Source organism: Bombus vosnesenskii, unplaced genomic scaffold (genome assembly GCF_011952255.1).
Source record: "Bombus vosnesenskii isolate JDL3184/JDL3185 unplaced genomic scaffold, Bvos_JDL3184-5_v1.1 scf7180000013273, whole genome shotgun sequence".
In the NCBI taxonomy this organism is placed as follows: Eukaryota; Metazoa; Arthropoda; class Insecta; order Hymenoptera; family Apidae; genus Bombus; species Bombus vosnesenskii.
This window is the reverse complement of record NW_022882931.1, coordinates 4,719,262-4,740,797: the sequence shown is the minus strand read 5'-3', so window position 1 is coordinate 4,740,797 and position 21,536 is coordinate 4,719,262. Positions and strand designations below refer to the sequence as shown.

Sequence of the window (21,536 nt, the reverse complement as noted above, 5' to 3'; positions counted from 1 at the left end):
AATGATGTCAAGTATCCAGAGAGCAAAAAATATCTTTATTCATGGAAAAGAACGTAAATTGTTGTAAGTGCTAGAATAAGTGAATTTAGTACCTAGGGCTATTGTTAGGAACAGCTAAAATCATGTACAGTATCCAAAAAAAGTATTTGCACTTCACTATATTTGTAATATAATATTTACATACTAATTAGTTAGGTTCAAGTATACTAAATTTTATACCCTTTAGTAGTACTTTTATAGGATTTAAAAAATTTGATACTATGAAATTGAAATACGGAAACTGATAATTTATCGTTTTATTGGAAAATAAGGGTATATGCGAATACTTTTTATAGTCACTATATATCAACTTTAAACCAATATCTTTTATTTACATTGAGAATCTTCACTTCCATCATTTGCCACTTCAACTCTATAATTCAATGCCAACAAAAATTGTTACGAGTATAATTTACTGAATTATGTTATGTTGAAATTAAAATTACTAAAAATAAAATGTTCACTTTGAAATATTTCACTGTAACGAACAATAAATGTCCCCACAATTACTATATAATTAAATTTTTATATTTCTCACACATGAATAATGGAAAGCGACTATGCTTTGATAAGGACGTCCGTACATTGTCCCCTTACGGCAAAACGATTCTATTCGCGTTTTCGAAGCACGGTCGAATCTTCTTCGAGGCTGCGAACGATTCACGAAGGTAATCGCGAAATATCGTGTCACTGACCCGTTATATTATTTGAGAACACTATAGGAATTCTTGAGCCACAGTTAAGGTTAAGGTCAAGGTTGTTCGGTCTATTAGCTGGATCGATACTTCGATAATTAGTCGATGCGGGAACGATTTCTATTTTACGGGTCGATGTCACAAAATGCGATTGTTGCACAGTTTTAAAAATCGCGTTGTACAGAGTGGTTGGTTTTGCAGCTTCGTATCTTAAAATATTTTTAATAATTATTAACGCAGTGACTGCCACGCGAGTTTTATGCATGTATCTTACCCTGGGAGCCACAATAGATTGAGATATACTCTACTATAACATTCATTTTTTAAAAATATATTTTTTTGATAATGTCATCTAAATCATTCACATCTTTGAAAATATTTTAGCCTATGAAAGTTATCTTATTTTAATTAGTTTACAAAATATAATAAAACGTGAATAATTTGTTACTTCAATTTGTTTAACTGTCCATAAGTGTATCTTTTATATATGATATATCAAATGTTTTTGAAAAAATGAATGAAGATTGATGATTAACAAATACTATTAAGTGATACTTGAGGTAGTTTAAAATGAGTGCATGACACTCCCATAATTGAAAAATTCATTGAAAAACCAATACTTTGAATTTTAATTTGCTTCCAACAGAAATATTATGCGATATAACTGATAAACGATTGCACGTACTCTTTTACGTCGTGATTCTCAGATATTTGAAATATATCGTTGCAAAAGAGTTGAAATTATCGATGTGTGTATATGTGTCTGTGTCATAGCAACCATTATTGAAATAACCGCGTATCTAGTAACGATTTATATATAGGATGATATAACAACTCGGCGATGCTTCTCGTCATTAAGATGCTTAGAAATGATATAGAATTTCATGTTGTAATTTGAATCATCTTTTACGAAACTACTTGTATTAATTCATCCAATTGAAGGGTAAGATGCGAGGAAAGAGTAAAAAGAAAATGGCCAAAAATAATGGCAAGAATGAAAAGAAGGGTAGAAACGGCAAGCACAGCAAAAACAACAATGGTGGTAAAAATAAGGGAACAAAAAGGTCAAGAAAGAGTGGAGGAAGGGCAAAATTTACTATGGATATCTTTAATGAAGAGGTCATGGAAAATGCTTATTATACTTGCCATAATATTATGGATGTATTGAAGTGTAGAGGATTCCCTTGGCCTGAAGCACAAAAGAAGAAGAAGAAGAAGAAGAAGGGGAGGAAGTGAATAATAATCACCTAAAATGACCAGATATTTGTATGATAAGGTATCAATAAAATATATATATATTTTTTTCATAGAATTCACTCACGTTTTAAATATTCGGAAAAATATATCTATAATACTCTGTATAACTACATTTTCAACGTAAACATTATAATATATGTAGTATTTAGACATAACAAAATATTTTAATCGTCAATCGTCATCCGTACATTCTCTTTCCATTGCCCCAACAATGAACTCACAATACTTTTCTGTATCAAATTCTGTATGATTAATCATGAACGCTCCATTGAACACACAATGGACCGTCACTGTCTCTGAATATTGTAAATCCGGTAGTAACTAGATAAAAATAAATTTAATATCATTATTAGATCAATTATTTGTATAATTGTATAGAGAATGATTAATATACACTACCTTTGGTGTGAGTAAAAAATACTGAGAACTATTTGCTCGTCCAGTCATTTTCACAAGCAAATTAAATACTCTTCTTTCATTTACAGCATCCATGCCCTGTGATGAAACAGAAATGTTAGAATAAAACGCTAATTGTATAAAATTCAATAAGAATACCTGATTAATTTCATCAACACAGCGAAATGGTACTCTTGACAATTCCTGAAGTGCAATCATATAAATAGCAGTAGTTACAGCTCTTTCTCCACCACTTTGATGATATCTTGTTAATTCTTGTAATTGGTCGGTATTTCTGAATTTTACCCTAATCTTGAGACCATACTGATCAAATTCCATCTGTAAGCATTGAGATGTTTCTAAGTTCTCAAATAATAAGTATATCATCTATTTTATTTAATGGTAACTCACACGATTCTCTGGTTGTGCCAATACAACTTCACCAGCACAATCCATTGCTGAGAAATACATACTGAAATTAGAATTAATTTTTTCAATGGTTTGTGATAAAGGCGTTAACCATTCTTTTCGTAACGATTCTATATTTTGTGTACTTTTTTGTAATTCTTGTGTTTTACTCTGAATCGAATCTTTTAATTGGTTTATATCTTGTTCTACTTGCTCATATTCTTGTAATATCTGAAATTAAAGTGGATAATCAATTCATTTTTTATCTGTCAAACTGTAATCTTTAACTGTAATCTTTTAACTTTAACTGTTAACTGTAATCTTTTGAAGCTCACATTTTCTCCGTCTATATTATTTCCCATACAAAACATTTTTGCTTGCGCGATATTCAATTCATTATTAATTTCCTCTATGGTCGGCGGCAATTTATTGAATATCTTTTTTATGGGTGCAAACGCACCGTCCGAGGCACTGATACCATTGGTAGTTTGCAATGCTTGATTAAATATTCTTTGTACTTCGTACTTCAGAGGTTGTAATTCCTGGCATAATTGCTTCACTTTATCTTCTGCTTCCTTGAGTCGCTCTCTTAAATCGTGAGAATTGTTTATTTTCATTCTCAAAGATCGATTACGCAATGTTAATACATAGTCGGTTGTCTCACTGTCCATAATGCATTCAACAGACTCTATTAATTCAGTATTGTATGCTTTATATATTTTTATTTGCTTCTCCATAATTTTCTGTGGAATTTATAAATGCATATATATATGTATTATTTTTTTAATAATACAAAAAATTATTTAATCTTTAATAGAACCTTTATTTCTTTAGTAGAAGATTTTTTTATTTCTTCAACAGTGGTTCGCCCATTTTGTAAATCTACAACTTTTTTCTCCACTATATATATTTTAGATTTCAGAGTTTGTATTTGTTGAAGATCTTGCTGACATTTGTTTCTGGTAGCTTTTATTTTATCTAACTCTTTATTTTGTTCATGTACTTGCTCATCAAGCTGTTTAAGTTTATTACTTTCCTTGTTTTTCTTCTCTCGTAATACTTTCAATCTGGAAGAATATTTTAATTATAACTTATTCAAAATATTATAACTTTATCAAATAAAAATATCAACAAACTTTTCTTCAATGTTTAACATTCTTGATCTATCTAACACAATAGATAACATTCCTGTACCCGATACTGGTTGCATTCCGATAGATTTTTCTCCAGTGTACTTAGATCTATTTACCATATATACATTATTTTCTAAGAAATGAAATTAAGAAATAATGATCTCAATTCTGTTCATTGCAATATACTAACGTATATCAATTTACTTACGACTAAAGTAACAACGTATATTGTTAGGTATACGATCGATGTTATCATCAACTTGATTTTTTCCTATGGGTATATTGTTTAAATTATACATAGACACTAAATATTTCATAATGGTGCTCGGAGCTTCAATCAGCGATACTAAGTAATGAGTAAAGCCAAATTGTTTAATGTGTTGCAATGGAACAATTGGATTCATAGAAACATCTTTCGCAGGATCAGAATGTACAACGTTTACTTGTAAATTGTGCTCGTCCCTTAAGTAATGCAATAACATGTTCATATCTTGTTTATCTTCACAAACAAATGCTATCATGTCCCGAAATGGAATGATATTTTCCAAATACTTCGCATAAGAAGCTTCCTTCACGTTCATATTAAGTAATATAGGTTCATGTATCATATTTGAAAATTTGTTACGATTTTCCCTCAGCCACTGCACTGCTTTATATGTATCAACACTTCTCTCCCTTAACAATTGTAATCGTTTTGCTTCAATATTAAGAGCTTGTAGTTCTGCTTCTTGAGCTGAAAATTGTATTTTGTTATATTTAAAAGCAACAAAAGTAATTTTAATAAAATAAAATAATTTAAATAAAATTTACATGCAATTTCAAGGTTTAGCTGGTCTTCTTTTTGTTTTGATTCTGAAGCTTGGCCTACTAACATATTAATGATATTCCTTTTCTTTTCTATGTCGGATATTATTTCTTGGCGCTGTTTCACTAAAATTTCCTCTGTAAGATATAACATATTCTGAAAGTTTTATATTGTCTTAAAATATATTATCCCAAAATATAGCATAATTAGAATAGAACAAACCAGATCCAATATCTTTCAACATTAGTAATAAATCGTTATCAAGTTTTTTTTTTTGTTTCTGTGCAATATCAATGTCATGATCTCGAGCCTCTTCTATTTGAATTCTTTGCTTGCATGAATTTTCGCAATCTTTAACATCATTTTCGTAGTCTACAATATTGTCCATCATTTTCTTCAGTTTCATATCTTTGATCTTGACTTTATTTTTCTAATTGTAAAAAACAGAGAATATATTTATATTTTACATTTATATTTTTGTTGCTCAAACTATGTGATCTTACATGGTCTGAAAGACAAGTTTGAAGCGATTGAATTTCTGACTTCATTTGTGTTATTGCGTCATTAACAGGCTTTATTTCCGCTTCTAAATGTGCCACTTCAGCTTGTGCAGCATTCTTCATGTCTTTTAACTGCAAACATTAGCAATTATAAAATAATTACGTATATGAAGTAATGATTGAATCATAAAAATATGGATCCAAATAATGATGTAACGATCACATAACCATTACTTTTATAATTTTGTATTCCTACCTTAACTAGTTCTTTACGTCTTTGTTCATATAGTATCCATGCTTTCTTCTGTTTCAAACGTAAAATTTTCTCCTTTATTAATTTCTTTTCTTTTATACTACTGACACTTTCTTTTAAACTATCGTAAATCTGAGTTTTCGATTCTAGTGACTTTTTTTTACTTTCAATTTGTTTCTCTAAATCCTTATGATCTATCCTATATTGTATCAAGTTTTTGTGACGTTCGACTATAATGGGATTACAAACAGATCTTTCTGTATTTTCTAACAATTCTTGTGCATTCATCTTTGAAAAATCTTGTACTTTATCTTGTGGGAGAAATTGGCAAAGATTATCTATCTGAAAGCAAAAAGAAGTGAAAGTAATTTTTATTCAAATGAATATTTCTTATATACACATACCTGTATGTTAAGACTTGTTGTTAATTCCTGTATTTCTTTAATACCTGTTTGTCTATTATCAAGGAACCAGAAAGATTTCCCGCATTTGTTAAATATTCTTCGAATAACAATATCGTTGCCTTTCCCATTTTTAAGATGAATTTCAATCTTTGCTTCATCACATCCTCTTTTTATATAATCCGCAACATGAATAGCTCGACCAATGGTGGTAGGTTTACCTCCCAATCCAAGCACAATCGCACAAACAATTGTCGATTTACCAGTGCCATTAGGGCCAATAATAACATTTAAGTTCCTACCTGGTTTTACACAAACTTTATCATAAGTCCTGTAATAAAAGAAAATTTTATACATATTTAAACTATTATTTCTTTATAAGCATTAAAAAAGAATGTTTAATTAGTACTCACACAAAATTTTCTAAATAAATATAAGTAATTATTCCTTTATCAATATCGTTATTACTCATGATGTTTCTTTGTACAAACCTTTAAATAAATTACATGAATTCATTATTGAGAAATTACTATTTAAGCAACTATTATATGATGTTTCATGATAAGAACATAAGAAATAGCAATTACTATATCTCATTAAAATTAATTCATAGAATTCTACTAATTATTTACTTATCCTTCAAGTTGCACGAGAGGTTTCAGTGGCAAGTAAACTTAACCTATTCAAAACAAATGCATTCGGCTCCAAAAAATGTAACTATTAATAGGTGTAACTTGTAGTTGTATATGTTTGAACCACTTTACACATGTACAAAAATATATTGTACATAAATATATTATAATGTATATAAACATTACATAAATATATGTAAATTATGCAAACATATTTATTTAAAATAATAATATAAAGCATAATAATATAATTTCCTTTTAAAATTATATACGAATAATACATATTTGTATGATTAGTACTTACAGTTCCCTATATAATATTATTAATATTGTACAATTTGTTAAGAAATTACAGATTTATTTATTAACATTTGCGAAGTTCCTTTACTATTAATTTATGTTGTCCTTTGCTATTAATTTATATGTAACAAAATAATTAAATTATGTGTAATTTTAATAGAATGGTTATAACTTATATATAAGCGATAAAATATGACAAACTTATTTAAACGTGTCTGAACTCCTCTCTCTTCCAACTCAAAACTGTATGTTCCTTTCAACAATAGAAAATGATTTTTTTATCAAACTATAATGCAAATAACAGACCACTATATTTAGTGACAGTATTAACTACAGGAAACTGACACATAAACTACGCACAAAGTAATGACGTCAAAAGATATAATTTGAATTGATAAACTTATTCTAGTGAGTAACTTTAACGCGAATGTTTCCACTATCATAGTACTTTTCATAAACGAAACATACATACATATGTTATTATGACTCAACTTATCGTTAATACTAATTCTATGTTTGTAACGAATATAAAAATCAGATAATAACCAAAATAACGATTCTAAATATTCTAATGAAGACCCTCTTTGAAGATATTGTCATCTTCTAAAATATTTTCAATAAAAAGCATTTCACAGCTGATAAAAATACGAAGTAAGAAATAAAATTGATAAATAGTGCATCATGAATTACTCTCATTTCGCTTTATGGATCAATTGTAATCACTATAATGCTATTACTACCATATTTCCTGCAAGCCTTTTATGTTACGAAACACTTTCCGTTAGTGGGTTGTATTATTCCTTTGCTTCAGATGATTGAATTAGATTCGAGTAGAATTGATTAAATTTCATTATTATTCAATAAACGATAACATTTATACTTCTTACGGTAAGAGATATTTTTCCTTCAGGATAGTATAAAACACGATTTCTAAGGCGAACGTAACTTTCGTATAAAAAATACAGTTTCGCTTGCTTCGTGAAGAATCTAAATATCTACATAAAAAATTACTAAAAACCACATTGTTTTAGCTCAGGTTCTTAAAATGTATAATCGATCAACGAAATTCGAGAGAAGATCAGTTAAAAAGTGGAAATCATGGTCGTCGTACTTCGGTAGTTACATATCGTTAATAAGCCCTACTGCTTCCATCAATCGTTTCATGGGATTTTTACCATACAAACTCAAAGCATCGAAACTCGTATACTTGAAATCATACTCCGTTTTCTCTACAATCTCCATCATTATTTATTTGAGCTGCGCATCTCTCGCTCTGTACGAAATGAACTTTGTTTCAGAGAATTTCTTGACAGTGACATCTAAATTGCATTTTAATTTAATATTGTGCTGCGGTCCCATGATTTTCATTATGAATTACGTTAAAAGTAGGTCAATGATCCGAGTGATGAATCGCGTCTCGAATGTTTCTCGTATACTGCCTTCAGAAATTTTTTGTGGAGTGGCTACAAGAATTCTGATAAAAGATACTCTGTTCCTGATACTACTAGTGAGCTCCATCCCACACATTATCTACCTCTACAGAAATAATATTTTTGGTTACACCTGTTGGTATACTTTTTTCGGTGTTATCGCACTGATTAGCTTGTACACGAATAACGTATATATGCTAAATGCCTGTTTTAAATACATAAACGATTCTTTAGTGCAAGTGAAGGAAATTCTAGTCAATGATGAGCCTCATCTACTCAGAAGAGTCTATCATATGCAGAAGAATCCTATATTGTTGACGAAGTTGAGGACTCTTAAAAAGCAACATCTAGAGATGAGCGAACTCGTTCAGCTACTGAATAGCACGTGTAGCATGCAAATCGAAGCCACGTTCACAATAATGGTCATCGACATTACATTCAATATGTACAACCATTTAATCTTGTTCAACGAAGTAGGCAAGATGAGATCGTTCTCTTTTGCTCTTATCTTCGCAATTCTTCACACCGTACACGTAATTATAACAGTTTCGATAGTTGAAACTACCAGAAGCCAGATGACAAAAATTGGTTCCAACGTTCATCGAATTCTTGTACATACTTTCGACGAGCAGGTGACGACGGAGGTAAGATGAGACGATTATTTTACTATCGATGATTTATGTTGGAAATATAGAAGAAATATATTGAAATTGTAATCAATGTACGTGATTCTAGTTGGAGTTGTTCTCGTTGCAAGTGCTGCAAAAGGGTAACGTGTTCGTGATGAAGGGACTCATAATAGACGCAACCCTTTTGACAAAGGTAATAGGAGATTGGATCAAAAGGAATGAAGTATTTTTATCGACACTTGTTACAGATGGCGTGCGGCATTACTACATTTTTGTTAATATTAGTGCAGTTCTTACTCGTCGAGTCTTGTTAAAGAAGAACTCCTGGGTTAATGAATGAAATATATTTAAAAAATTAGTTAGAAAAATTGATAAAATTAATTCATAACAAATTTATTTCCTTCGCAATAAAGTGGCATGTTTAATCACGTTAAAAGCATCTTCAGAGAACGACGCTTCATAGTTACTTAGCTATTCCAATTATTTATTTACACGTACGTTTCATTATCAAACTGCACGTCTTCACGCCTTCATAAATGAGTTTCATTATACATAGTGTTTTCGGCTTAAAAGCGATAGTCTGTTTTATGGATTATAGTAGTCTATAGTAGTATTATAGTTTATGGCTACGTTTCTTCGGTAACATTGAATTTTTTCGAGACTGCTTAACATCTAATGACTAACATCTAATGGTGTTAACGACAAAAGTCAAGGAATGTGGAAAAGTGAAGACACGTAAGACATGGGAGTTATTTAGGGCAACAGACTTCGAATCGTTGATGTACCCGTGCTTTTGCATCTGCTGGCTACTCGGATATTTTCCTTACAAGTATCAACCTCCAGTATATTCACTTTCGAAGCAACGTTTTGCCTTCTCCACGTCTATGATGTTCATTTTCGTATTCTTGTTGCTTTTCATAATCTACGAAACCAACATTGGCACGAAAATGAACTACAGCATACCAGAGTCGATTCACGGGAACATGTACGCGTTCTTAGATGGGTTCGTGATCGTGGTGATGTATTTGTCAACTGACGCTCGATTATCGGTGATCCAAAATCTGTCAAGAACCAGCTGCATATTGCTTAAGGATTTCAAAGATTTATCCAAAATGATTCACACGAAGGACATTTTATGTTTTTTATTTCTGGCCATCCATGTACCAAACTGTTTTAAACACAACATTTTCGTGACAGTACAGAATCTTACCAACATATACATAATGATGGCCAACTTTTCCATGGACATATTCTATATAAATTGCGTGTGCATTTTGAAAGATTGCTTCAAGAAAATTGATGAATCTATACGACAATTGAAGAAGCTCCGAATCAATGATAATATGTCGACGCAGACGTTCATGCATCATGAACGGATAAGTCCATTGGTGATGATGAAGCTGAAGAATTTGGAGGAAAAACACTTGCAAATCAGCGATGGGGTGGAATTGCTGAACCATACGTTTATGATACATATTACAGTCGCAGCTATTACGACGTTCATCGTGGTCACTTTCGATATATATTTCTATATAATTTATTCATACAGCGGATTTCCTGCAAACAGCAAGTTCTGGTACAAACCGTATGTCACGCCAGCCGCTTTCTATTTTATCAAGTTTTGGATGATGATTTGGGCATGTGAAACAGCGACGAATCGAGCGAGAAAAATGAAGACGACACTTTGGGATGTTTTCAGTGCTACTAACGATCCATTCGTGAAACGCGAGGTAACAATTTAACTATAGTAATACTATTAATATTAAACTGCGAAAATTCAAAGGCGCAAAGACGTCCAGAATGTGGCTGTGTAATGTACAGAAATATATAAACTTATCAAAATATAATCAATGGAATATGTACATCCTATTTCATTAATTGTATTTAAAAATGTATAAATTCACAGTCTAATTATTGTAGTCATGGTTCGAATAAGATCGTTACGTGATCTTTGGAAAAAGATATGTATGTATGAATACGAAATACGTTCCAATATTACATTAATTATGATATTGCAGGTGGAGCTTTTTTCTCTGCAAATAATGCACACGACAAACATATTCACAGCAAAGACATTCGATATGAATTCGTCATTTTTGGCAAAGGTAGTACGAACACTGTTCATGAAGTTTCTACAGTCGATTGATTTATTAACTCTTTCGCGTTCGGTGCTGCAGTTACTTTAACCATTATCCGTTAAAACATTTGCTTTGGGTGAAACTGGTTCTGATCTTAGTACATTTTGTCTTTTTTATAAAACCATCAGAAAATGTATATTATTATTATTGTAATATCGTAGAATAGATTTGAATTAGAAGTCGGTTGAAAATAGAAAAAAACCGTGTACGTCGTCTTTCGTGGTTTGTTTACATCCAAGAGCGCCTAGTAACAGCGACGCGAGAAAGGATAAGCAGCGTCAAAACAGAGGTACGGTTTCATATTTCAAGGAATGGCAATCGAGAGGCCAGAGTATGTGAGCCGAAAAGTGTGTATGTGTGTGAGAGGACGAGAGCAAGAACGAGCACGACCGGGCAGGAGTGTGTTGCGAGAGTCAGAGCGAATTGAGTCGTTGAAGAGTAGAGTCGTTAGAGCTAATTGAGTCGTCGAAGAGTAGAGTCGTTAGAGGTTTTGAGTCGTCGAAGAGTAGAGTCGTGAGAATTGATAGAGTTGTTAGAGAGAGAAGAAAAAGAATAGAATAAAATGGCGAACGTTGAAGACCTCGAGAAGCTGAGGACGAAAGAGCTGAGAGCGCGTCTCGCTAGCTTGGGGTTGGAGGTAACAGGAAGAAAATCCGAATTACGCGCGCGGCTACAGGCGGCCCTAGAAGGAGATGATGTATCGTCGGAAGAAGAGAGCTCCGACGAAAGTAAAGGCGAGGACGACAAACAAGGCGCGCGAGAATACAGGAGAGGCACGCGAGCGGTGTATCAGGACCGCGATAAGTATCACCAGAAGGTATGCGTCGGTTCGATGTTGAGTCTTAAAGACGTAGAAGACTCATTAGAGAATTTCAGCGGGGATGATCTGCTGAGTGTAAATCAGTGGGTGGAAGACTTCGAGGAAATGGCAGAAGTATGTGGTTGGTCAGACGCCCACATGGTGACCTATGCTAAGAAATTACTCACAGGCTCCGCTCAGGCCTTCGTACGACAAGAGCGATGCGCGAAGTCCTGGGCAAAGCTAAAGAGGGCGTTGAGGAATGAATTTGAAAATGTAGTAAGTGCTCAGCAACATGAGGATGATCTTGAGCAACTGGTTGGATTTAAGAAGCAATTGGAGAAGAAATTAGCTGATGCTTACGAAGAGGTCGAGGAACACCGTCAGGTTGTTGGACAATGGAAACGACGCGTGCAAAGTTTGAATGGCGAGATGCACGACTTGAGACTACTGTTGGAAGAACAAACAGCTAGGAATAATCTTCTGGAAAAGAAACAGCGCAAATTTGATTCAGAAACTCAGAATCTAATGAACGATCTGCGGCAAGAGAAAGCGCAACGTAAAAGATTAGCTAGAGAAAAAGAAATCGCGATCGCGGAGAAGTTTACCATAGAACAGAACCTTAGTGACGCAAGATTGGAAATCGAATTGAAGGAAGAAAGATTGCGGACATTGGGCCAAGAGCTTGAGGAGTTAACATTTGGTAGCAAAACGGAGGAGGAAGTAGCACAGCTGAAGAACCAGTTAGAAGATGCAGAATGCGCTAGAGCAGTTGCAGTTAAAGCGAAACAGGCACTGGAGCAAGAACTGAAGACGCAGGCTTCGTTGCAGGAAGCACTGCGGCAACGTTCCGAAGCAGAAGATCGTGTTAATGTAGCTAGTCGCGAACGAACTGAGCTACTGTCGCAATTGGAAGAAAATAAAGAAGAGTTGGCAGAAGTTTTGAAGAAGTATCGGGCGGCTGTGCAGCAAGTGTCGGAGGAACGGAGAATAGTGGCGAGATACGTGGTGATTGGTAAAGTGGACCACGAGATGGTGTCCTCGTCGGATTCTTGCGGCCAGCAGGAGGACTTAGCGAACATCACGAGGAGGAAGAATCTGGCTAAACAGCAACAGGATGTTGTTGATGATATTTGCGAATTTACTGAGAAGGATAGCGTTGCGGGTGTGAGGGTTGTTTCAAGTTTTCGGATAGACTCGAAGAGAGTCAATGCAAGGCGAACGAAAAGACAAGGGAAGTCGCACGTGCGGAATCCCTCCAATAATATCGATACGAAGATTCGATATACAGAGGATGTCGATGACGAGGACGACGATGGGATTGTCGAGAACACGATGAACGTGAAGACCTTTGAAAAAGAAGAGATCATAGTCTCGGTAGATGGTAAGTTAACGTCTTCCATGTACGAACCGAGCCTACGAAAACGTCACGATGCTGCCACAACGATCAAAGACCCTGACAAGAGTGAAATGGGTAAACAAACAGCGGAGAGGAAGATAGAGGAAGAGCGAAGGAGGAGCAGTAGCATCGAGGACGAACAGACCGTGGTGTTCCAAGAGGAACGAGATCAGTTGCGTGCAGACGCAAAGAGACGGATCGAGAAGATCCAAGCCCGAGACAAGTGGGCGTATAACAAGAGACGCAAGAAGGCGACAGCATACAGGACGCAGGGCGGTCCCCGACTAAAGCTGCATCCGAAGTTCCTTAACTAAAAGTAAAGGTCCTGCGAAATGACCGATACGTAGTGCAGCGAGAGCAGCACGATCACGGCAGCCGATCACATGAAGTGGTGGAATGTTAACGATAGTGATGTAAGTGCGAGCAGCGATGATGAGCACATCTGAGGGCAGATGTGATTGTCAGGAAAGGCCAAGTGTAATATCGTAGAATAGATTTGAATTAGAGGTCGGTTGAAAATAGAAAAAAACCGTGTACGTCGTCTTTCGTGGTTTGTTTACATCCAAGAGCGCCTAGTAACAGCGACGCGAGAAAGGATAAGCAGCGTCAAACAGAGGTACGGTTTTATATTTCAAGGAATGGCAATCGAGGGGCCAGAGTATGCGAGCCGAAAAGTGTGTATGTGTGTGAGAGGACGAGAGCAAGAACGAGCACGACCGGGCAGGAGTGTGTTGCGAGAGTCAGAGCGAATTGAGTCGTTGAAGAGTAGAGTCGTTAGAGCTAATTGAGTCGTCGAAGAGTAGAGTCGTTAGAGGTTTTGAGTCGTCGAAGAGTAGAGTCGTGAGAATTGATAGAGTTGTTAGAGAGAGAGAGAGTGTATGTGTTAGATTCGTTGTGACGAGAGTGGTCGAATAACTGTAAAGTTATTTGATATAGATACGAGTATTGCATTTAGTTCCGTTAAATAAATATCGTTCTCTGTCCAATTTATATTTGTATATCCAATTTAATATTAATAAATTGTAAGTAATCGAAAAAAAATTTCTATCCTTATTTTTCGATATTACATTATTACTAGAAATTTCTGTCAGTAATAACGAGTGATAAAAAATAATTAGATACAAGATAATTGGTGGTAGAAGACAATCTTTTTGCGGAAACCCAAAGGAATTCTATTTTGGACGTGTCAACTCGTTCTCGAAAGAGTTAATTTGATATTGTTAAGATATTGTTAATTCTCTGACAATAATGTATATTTTTGTAGATCGTCGGAGGTATCATAATGTACATCTTGATCCTGTTTCAATTTTTATTAAACTACGTTGTGTGCAGTCTTCATATGTAATGAAAGCGAGATCTTTGAAGTGACGTGATTCTGTAGGTGTTCTTTATTAATTCTTTGGCAGCTTTTTGATCGGTAACCTATAATGGAGGGAAAACAAGCGGAAGAATATTAAGTACTGGAAGTTGATAACATAATCGCCGCATAGAGCAGTGACGTCAAAAGATACGTTCTATGTAGAAAAATTGACGGTAATGTGTAACATCAACGCGCTCTTTTGGACTACCTTCGTGTTTTTGATAAACGATGCATGCATATATTATTACGACTCACTTTCTCGTCGATATTAATTATGTATCATCATCTGAGTTATACAACGAATATAAAAATCAGACACTTACCAAAATAGCAGTTCCAAATATTCTGACCAAACTTCTGTTTCAAAATACTGTTATTTTAAATAATATATTTGCTATAATGGCTCACAGCTGAGAAATCCACGAAGTGAGCACTAAGATAGATAGTGCATTATAAATTATTGTAGATTCACGTGGTTTTATCGATTAATTTCAATCAAGATAATGCTGTTACTTTTATATTCCTTGTAAGTCTTTAATATTACGAAACACCTTTCGTTAATGAGTTGCACTATTCTCTTGCTTTAGATGCTCGAATTAGATCCCAGTAAAAATGATTAAATTTCATTACTGTTCGACAAACCATAACATACAGACTTCTTACAGTGAGAGACGTGCTTCTTCGTGTGACAGTACAAAGCACAATCTCAAAGGTGAACTTAGCCTTCGTACAAAAAATAAAGTTTCATTTATTTCATGTGGAAACTAAATCGTACGTAAAAAAATTACTAAAAATTGCATTGTTTTAATTCAGATCTTTAAAATGTTTAGTCGACCGCAGAAACCTGAACCAAGGACAAATAAAAAACTTACATCATCGTCATCATGCTTCAGGAGTTACACGTCTTTAATAAGTCCCAGTGCTTCCATCAATCGTTTAATGGGATTTTTACCATACAAGCTGGAATCATCGAAACTTGTATATTCGAAATCATACTTCGTTTTCTCTACAATTTCCATAATTATTTATTCGATCTGCGTAATTATTTCTCTGCTCCAAGTCAACTTTTTTTCAATGCATCTTTCAACACTTGCAAATAAGTTACATATTTCTTTCATATTTCTTTGCGGGCCTGTGATTTTCATCTCGGCTTATGCCAAAAATCAATCAATGATCCGAGCGATCGATGGCATCTCGAACGTTTCTCGTATACTGTCATCAGAAACTTGGCATAAAATGGCTACAAGAATTGTTATAAAAGATATCTTAATCCTGATACCACAAATGTGTTACATTCCAGTCATCATCTTCTACTCAAATTTTATTTTTGGTTATACCTGTTGGTATACTTTTTTTGGTGTCATCGCACTGATTAGCTTGTACACGAATAACGTATACGTGCTAAATGCCTGTTTTAAATACATAAACGATTCTTTAGTGCAAGTGAAGGAAATTCTAGTCAATGATGAGCCTCATCTACTCAGAAGAGTCTATCATATGCAGAAGAATCCTATATTGTTGACGAAGTTGAGGACTCTTAAAAAGCAACATCTAGAGATGAGCGAACTCGTTCAGCTACTGAATAGCACGTGTAGCATGCAAATCGAAGCCACGTTCACAATAATGGTCATCGACATTACATTCAATATGTACAACCATTTAATCTTGTTTAACGAAGTAGGCAAGACGAGATCGTTCTCTTTTGCTCTTATCTTCGCAATTCTTTACACCGTACACGTAATTATAACAGTTTCGATAGTTGAAACTACCAGAAGCCAGATGACAAAAATTGGCTGCAGCGTTCATCGAATTCTTGTACATACTTTCGACGAGCAGGTGACGACGGAGGTAAGATGAGACGATTATTTTACTATCGATGATTTATGCCGGAAATATAGAAGAAATATATTGAAATTGTAATCAATGTACGTGATTCTAGTTGGAGTTGTTCTCGTTGCAAGTGCTGCAAAAGGGTAACGTGTTCGTGATGAAGGGACTCATAATAGACGCAACCCTTTTGACAAAGGTAATAGGAGATTGGATCAAAAGGAATGAAGTATTTTTATCGACACTTGTTACAGATGGCGTGCGGCATTACTACATTTTTGTTAATATTAGTGCAGTTCTTACTCGTCGAGTCTTGTTAAAGAAAAATTCCTGGGTTAATGAATGAAATATATTTAAAAAATTAGTTAGAAAAATTGATAAAATTAATTCATAACAAATTTATTTCCTTCGCAATAAAGTGGCATGTTTAATCAAGTTAAAAGCATCTTCAGAGCACGATGCTTCATAGTTATTTAGCTATTCCAATTATTTATTTATACGTACATTTCATTATCGAACTGCACGTCTTCACGCCTTGATAAATGAGTTTCATTATACATAGTGTTTTCGGCTTAAAACCGATAGTCTGTTTTATGGATTATAGTAGTCTACCTACATTGATGGCTACGTTTCTTCGGTAACATTGAATTTTTTCGAGACTGCTTAACATTTAATGACTAACATCTAATGATGTTAACGACAAAAGTCAAGGAATGTGGAAAAGTGAAGACACGTAAGACATGGGAGTTATTTAGGGCAACAGACTTCGAATCGTTGATGTACCCGTGCTTTTGCATCTGCTGGCTACTCGGATATTTTCCTTACAAGTATCAACCTCCAGTATATTCACTTTCGAAGCAACGTTTTGCCTTCTCCACGTCTATGACGTTCATTTTCGTTTTCTTGTTGATTTTCATAATCTACGAAATCAACATTGGCACGAAAATAAACTACAGCATACCAGAGTCGATTCACGGGAACATGTACGCGTTCTTAGATGGGTTCGTGATCGTGGTGATGTATTTGTCAACTGACGCTCGATTATCGGTGATCCAAAATCTGTCAAGAACCAGCTGCATATTGCCTTCGAAGGATTTCAAAGATTTATCCAAAATGATTCACACGAAGGACATTTTATGTTTTTTATTTCTGGTCATCCATGTACCAAACTGTTTTAAACACGACATTTTCGTGACAGTACGGAATCTTACCAACATATACATAATGATGGCCAACTTTTCCATGGACATATTCTATATAAATTGCGTGTGCATTTTGAAAGATTGCTTCAAGAAAATGGATGAATCTATACGACAACTGAAGAAGCTCCGAATCAATGATAATATGTCGACGCAGACGTTCATGCATCATGAACAGATAAGTCCATTGGTGGTGATGAAGCTGAAGAATTTGGAGGAAAAACACTTGCAAATCAGCGATGGGGTGGAATTGCTGAACCATACGTTTATGATACGTATTACAGTCGCAGCTATTACGACGTTCATCGTGGTCACTTTCGATATATATTTCTATATAATTTATTCATACAGCGGATTTCCTGCAAACAGCAAGTTCTGGTACAAACCGTATGTCACGCCAGCCGCTTTCTATTTTATCAAGTTTTGGATGATGATTTGGGCATGTGAAACAGCGACGAATCGAGCGAGAAAAATGAAGACGACACTTTGGGATGTTTTCAGTGCTACTAACGATCCATTCGTGAAACGCGAGGTAACAATTTAACTATAGTAATACTATTATTATTAAACTGCGAAAATTCAAAGGCGCAAAGACGTCCAGAATGTGGCTGTGTAATGTACAGAAATATATAAACTTATCAAAATATAATCAATGGAATATGTACATCCTATTTCATTAATTGTATTTAAAAATGTATAAATTCACAGTCTAATTATTGTAGTCATGGTTCGAATAAGATCGTTACGTGATCTTTGGAAAAAGATATGTATGTATGAATACGAAATACGTTCCAATATTACATTAATTATGATATTGCAGGTGGAGCTTTTTTCTCTGCAAATAATGCACACGACAAACATATTCACAGCAAAGACATTCGATATGAATTCGTCATTTTTGGCAAAGGTAGTACGAACACTGTTCATGAAGTTTCTACAGTCGATTGATTTATTAACTCTTTCGCGTTTGGTGCTGCAGTTACTTTAACCATTATCCGTTAAAACATTTGCTTTGGGTGAAACTGGTTCTGATCTTAGTACATTTTGTCTTTTTTCTAAAACCATCAGAAAATGTATATTATTATTATTACTAGAAATTTCTGTCAGTAATAACGAGTGATAAAAAATAATTAGATACAAGATAATTGGTGGTAGAAGACAATCTTTTTGCGGAAACCCAAAGGAATTCTATCTTGGACGTGTCAACTCGTTCTCGAAAGAGTTAATTTGATATTGTTAAGATATTGTTAATTCTCTGACAATAATGTATATTTTTGTAGATCGTCGGAGGTATCATAATGTACATCTTGATCCTGTTTCAATTTTTATTAAACTACGTTGTGTGCAGTCTTCATATGTAATGAAAGCGAGATCTTTGAAGTGACGTGATTCTGTAGGTGTTCTTTATTAATTCTTTGGCAGCTTTTTGATCGGTAAACTATAATGGAGGGAAAACAAGCGGAAGAATATTAAGTACTGGAAGTTGATAACATAATCGCCGCATAGAGCAGTGACGTCAAAAGATACGTTCTATGTAGAAAAATTGACGATAATGTGTAACATCAACGCGCTCTTTTGGACTACCTTCGTGTTTTTGATAAACGATGCATGCATATATTATTACGACTCACTTTCTCGTCGATATTAATTATGTATCATCATCTGAGTTGTACAACGAATATAAAAATCAGACACTTACAAAAATAACAATTCCAAATATTCTGACCAAACTTCTGTTTCAAAATACTGTTATTTTAAATAATATATTTGTTATAATGGCTCACAGCTAAGAAATCCACGAAGTGAGCACTAAGATAGATAGTGCATTATAAATTATTGTAGATTCACCTGGTTTCATCGATTAATTTCAATCAAGATAATGCTGTTACTTCTATATTACCTGTAAGTCTTTAATATTACGAAACACCTTTCGTTAATGAGTTGCACTATTCTCTTGCTTTAGATGCTCGAATTAGATTCGAGTAAAAATGATTAAATTTCATTACTGTTCGACAAACCATAGCATACAGACTTCTTACAGTGAGAGAGGTGCTTCTTTGTGTGACAGTACAAAGCACAGTATCAAAGGTGAACTTAGCCTTCGTACAAAAAATAAAGTTTCATTTATTTAATGAGGAAACTAAATCGTACGTAAAAAATTACTAAAAATTGCATTGTTTTAATTCAGATCTTTAAAATGTTTAGTCGACCGCGGAAACCTGAACCAAGGACAAATAAAAAACTTAAATCATCGTCGTCATACTTCAGGAGTTACACGTCTTTAATAAGTGCCAGTGCTTCCATCAATCGTTTAATGGGATTTTTACCATACAAGCTCGAATCATCGAAACTTGTATATTCGAAATCATACTTCGTTTTTTCTACAATTTCCATAATTATTTATTCGATCTGCGTAATCCTTTCTCTGCTCCAAGTCAACTTTTCTTCTATGCATCTTCCAACACTAGCAAATAAGTTACATATTTCTTTCATATTTCTTTGCGGGCCTGTGATTTTCATCTCGGCTTATGCCAAAAATCAATCAATGATCCGAGCGATCGATGGCATCTCGAACGTTTCTCGTATACTGTCATCAGAAACTTGGCATAAAATGGCTACAAGAATTGTTATAAAAGATATCTTAATCCTGATACCACAAATGTGTTACATTCCAATCATCATCCTCTACTCAAATTTTATTTTTGGTTATACTTGTTGGTATACTTTTTTCGGTGTCATCGTACTGATTAGCTTGTACACGAATAACGTATACGTGCTAAATGCCTGTTTTAAATACATAAACGATTCTTTAGTGCAAGTGAAGGAAATTCTAGTCAATGATGAGCCTCATCTACTCAGAAGAGTCTATCATATGCAGAAGAATCCTATATTGTTGACGAAGTTGAGGACTCTTAAAAAGCAACATCTGGAGATGAGCGAAGTCGTTCAGCTACTGAATAGCACGTGTAGCATGCAAATCGAAGCCATGTTAACAATAATGTTCATCGACATTACGTTCAATATGTACAATTATTTGTCCATGCACAAAGAAATGGGCGAGGTGAAATCGCTGGCTCTTATTCTGGGCTACGCGATTTATTACATCGTACACGTAATTATAACAGTTTCGATAGTTGAAACTACCAGAAGCCAAATGACAAAAATTGGCTCCAGCGTTCATCGAATTCTTGTACATACTTTCGATGATCAGGTGACGACGGAGGTAAGATGAGACGATTATTTTACTATCGATGATTTATGTTGGAAATATAGAAGGAATATATTGAAATTGTAATCAGTGTACGTGATTGTAGTTGCAGTTCTTTTCGTTGCAAGTGCTGCAAAAGGGTAACGTGTTCGTGATGAAGGGACTCATAATAGACGCAACCCTTTTGACAAAGGTAGTAGGAAATTGGATCAAAAGAGATGAAATGTTTTTATCAACACTTTTTGCAGATGGCGTGCGGCATTACCACTTTTTTGTTAGTATTAATACAATTCTTATTCGTCGAATCTTGTTGATGAGAAGTTTCAATTAGTGAAACTTCTGTATTAATGGAGGAAATGTATCTAAGAAATAATTTGCTTAGAAAAATTGGGAAAATTAGTTTATAATGGATCCATTTTTTTTTCGTAATAAAGTGGCATGTTTAATCGCGATGAAGCTCCGTATTATTTATTTACATGATTCATTATCGAATTGCATTTTTTTGTGTTGTGATGAATAATTTACAAAATCTACAAAATCTCTCCGTCTTACAAAACAATAGTCGTTTATGAAGGACAATAGTCGATCTACATTCATTCCTAAATTCTTTCACTGACATCGAATTTCTTCGAGACTACCATTTAATGATGTCAAAAAATATGGCAGAAGTTAAAGGACAGAAGAAACGTAGAACTTGGACGTTATTAAGAGCAACAGACTTTGAATTG

General features: G+C 34.2%; 7 protein-coding genes across 11 annotated transcripts; 6 read left to right on the top strand and 1 right to left on the bottom strand.

The window, feature by feature from the left end:
* Window positions 1–1,174: 1,174 nt before the first annotated feature.
* LOC117231792 (small lysine-rich protein 1) lies at window positions 1,175–2,118 on the top strand. Its single transcript, XM_033490573.1, has one exon. The coding sequence runs from the start codon at window positions 1,683–1,685 to the stop codon at window positions 1,968–1,970; it is 288 nt and encodes a 95-aa protein (XP_033346464.1). The 5' UTR covers window positions 1,175–1,682; the 3' UTR covers window positions 1,971–2,118.
* A 12-nt stretch (window positions 2,119–2,130) lies between these two features.
* LOC117231784 (structural maintenance of chromosomes protein 5) lies at window positions 2,131–7,092 on the bottom strand. Of its 5 annotated transcripts, none has more exons than XM_033490551.1 (15): window positions 7,021–7,092; window positions 6,301–6,378; window positions 5,891–6,218; window positions 5,490–5,828; window positions 5,237–5,365; window positions 4,956–5,163; window positions 4,739–4,870; window positions 4,137–4,661; window positions 3,932–4,061; window positions 3,616–3,862; window positions 3,131–3,538; window positions 2,799–3,026; window positions 2,547–2,726; window positions 2,391–2,486; window positions 2,163–2,312 (listed from the first exon to the last, which is right to left on the bottom strand). In XM_033490551.1, exons 2-15 carry the CDS (start codon window positions 6,357–6,359, stop codon window positions 2,163–2,165), a joined length of 3,159 nt encoding a protein of 1,052 aa, XP_033346442.1. In that variant the 5' UTR covers window positions 6,360–6,378; window positions 7,021–7,092. The 5 variants fall into 5 exon arrangements, with proteins under 5 accessions (XP_033346440.1, XP_033346442.1, XP_033346439.1 ...); XM_033490548.1 differs by lacking the exon at window positions 7,021–7,092 and adding an exon at window positions 6,824–6,842; XM_033490546.1 differs by lacking the exon at window positions 7,021–7,092 and adding an exon at window positions 6,520–6,615.
* Window positions 7,093–7,863: 771 nt separating this feature from the next.
* LOC117231746 lies at window positions 7,864–9,218 on the top strand. The gene is made up of 2 exons (XM_033490449.1): window positions 7,864–8,893; window positions 8,985–9,218. Exons 1-2 carry the CDS (start codon window positions 7,865–7,867, stop codon window positions 9,216–9,218), a joined length of 1,263 nt encoding a protein of 420 aa, XP_033346340.1. The 5' UTR covers window position 7,864.
* A 626-nt stretch (window positions 9,219–9,844) lies between these two features.
* LOC117231669 lies at window positions 9,845–14,627 on the top strand. Its single transcript, XM_033490319.1, has 3 exons — window positions 9,845–10,608; window positions 10,897–10,983; window positions 14,479–14,627. The coding sequence occupies exons 1-3, from the start codon at window positions 9,862–9,864 to the stop codon at window positions 14,557–14,559; spliced, it is 915 nt and encodes a 304-aa protein (XP_033346210.1). The 5' UTR covers window positions 9,845–9,861; the 3' UTR covers window positions 14,560–14,627.
* Window positions 14,628–15,688: 1,061 nt separating this feature from the next.
* LOC117231745 lies at window positions 15,689–16,740 on the top strand. Its single transcript, XM_033490448.1, has 3 exons — window positions 15,689–16,422; window positions 16,514–16,600; window positions 16,693–16,740. Exons 1-3 carry the CDS (start codon window positions 15,745–15,747, stop codon window positions 16,738–16,740), a joined length of 813 nt encoding a protein of 270 aa, XP_033346339.1. The 5' UTR covers window positions 15,689–15,744.
* Window positions 16,741–17,282: 542 nt separating this feature from the next.
* On the top strand, window positions 17,283–19,401 carry LOC117231700. The gene is made up of 3 exons (XM_033490371.1): window positions 17,283–18,132; window positions 18,421–18,507; window positions 18,881–19,401. The coding sequence occupies exons 1-3, from the start codon at window positions 17,284–17,286 to the stop codon at window positions 18,959–18,961; spliced, it is 1,017 nt and encodes a 338-aa protein (XP_033346262.1). The 5' UTR covers window position 17,283; the 3' UTR covers window positions 18,962–19,401.
* Window positions 19,402–20,211: 810 nt separating this feature from the next.
* On the top strand, window positions 20,212–21,139 carry LOC117231744. The gene is made up of 2 exons (XM_033490446.1): window positions 20,212–20,823; window positions 20,915–21,139. Exons 1-2 carry the CDS (start codon window positions 20,212–20,214, stop codon window positions 21,137–21,139), a joined length of 837 nt encoding a protein of 278 aa, XP_033346337.1.
* The last annotated feature ends 397 nt before the right edge of the window (window positions 21,140–21,536 follow it).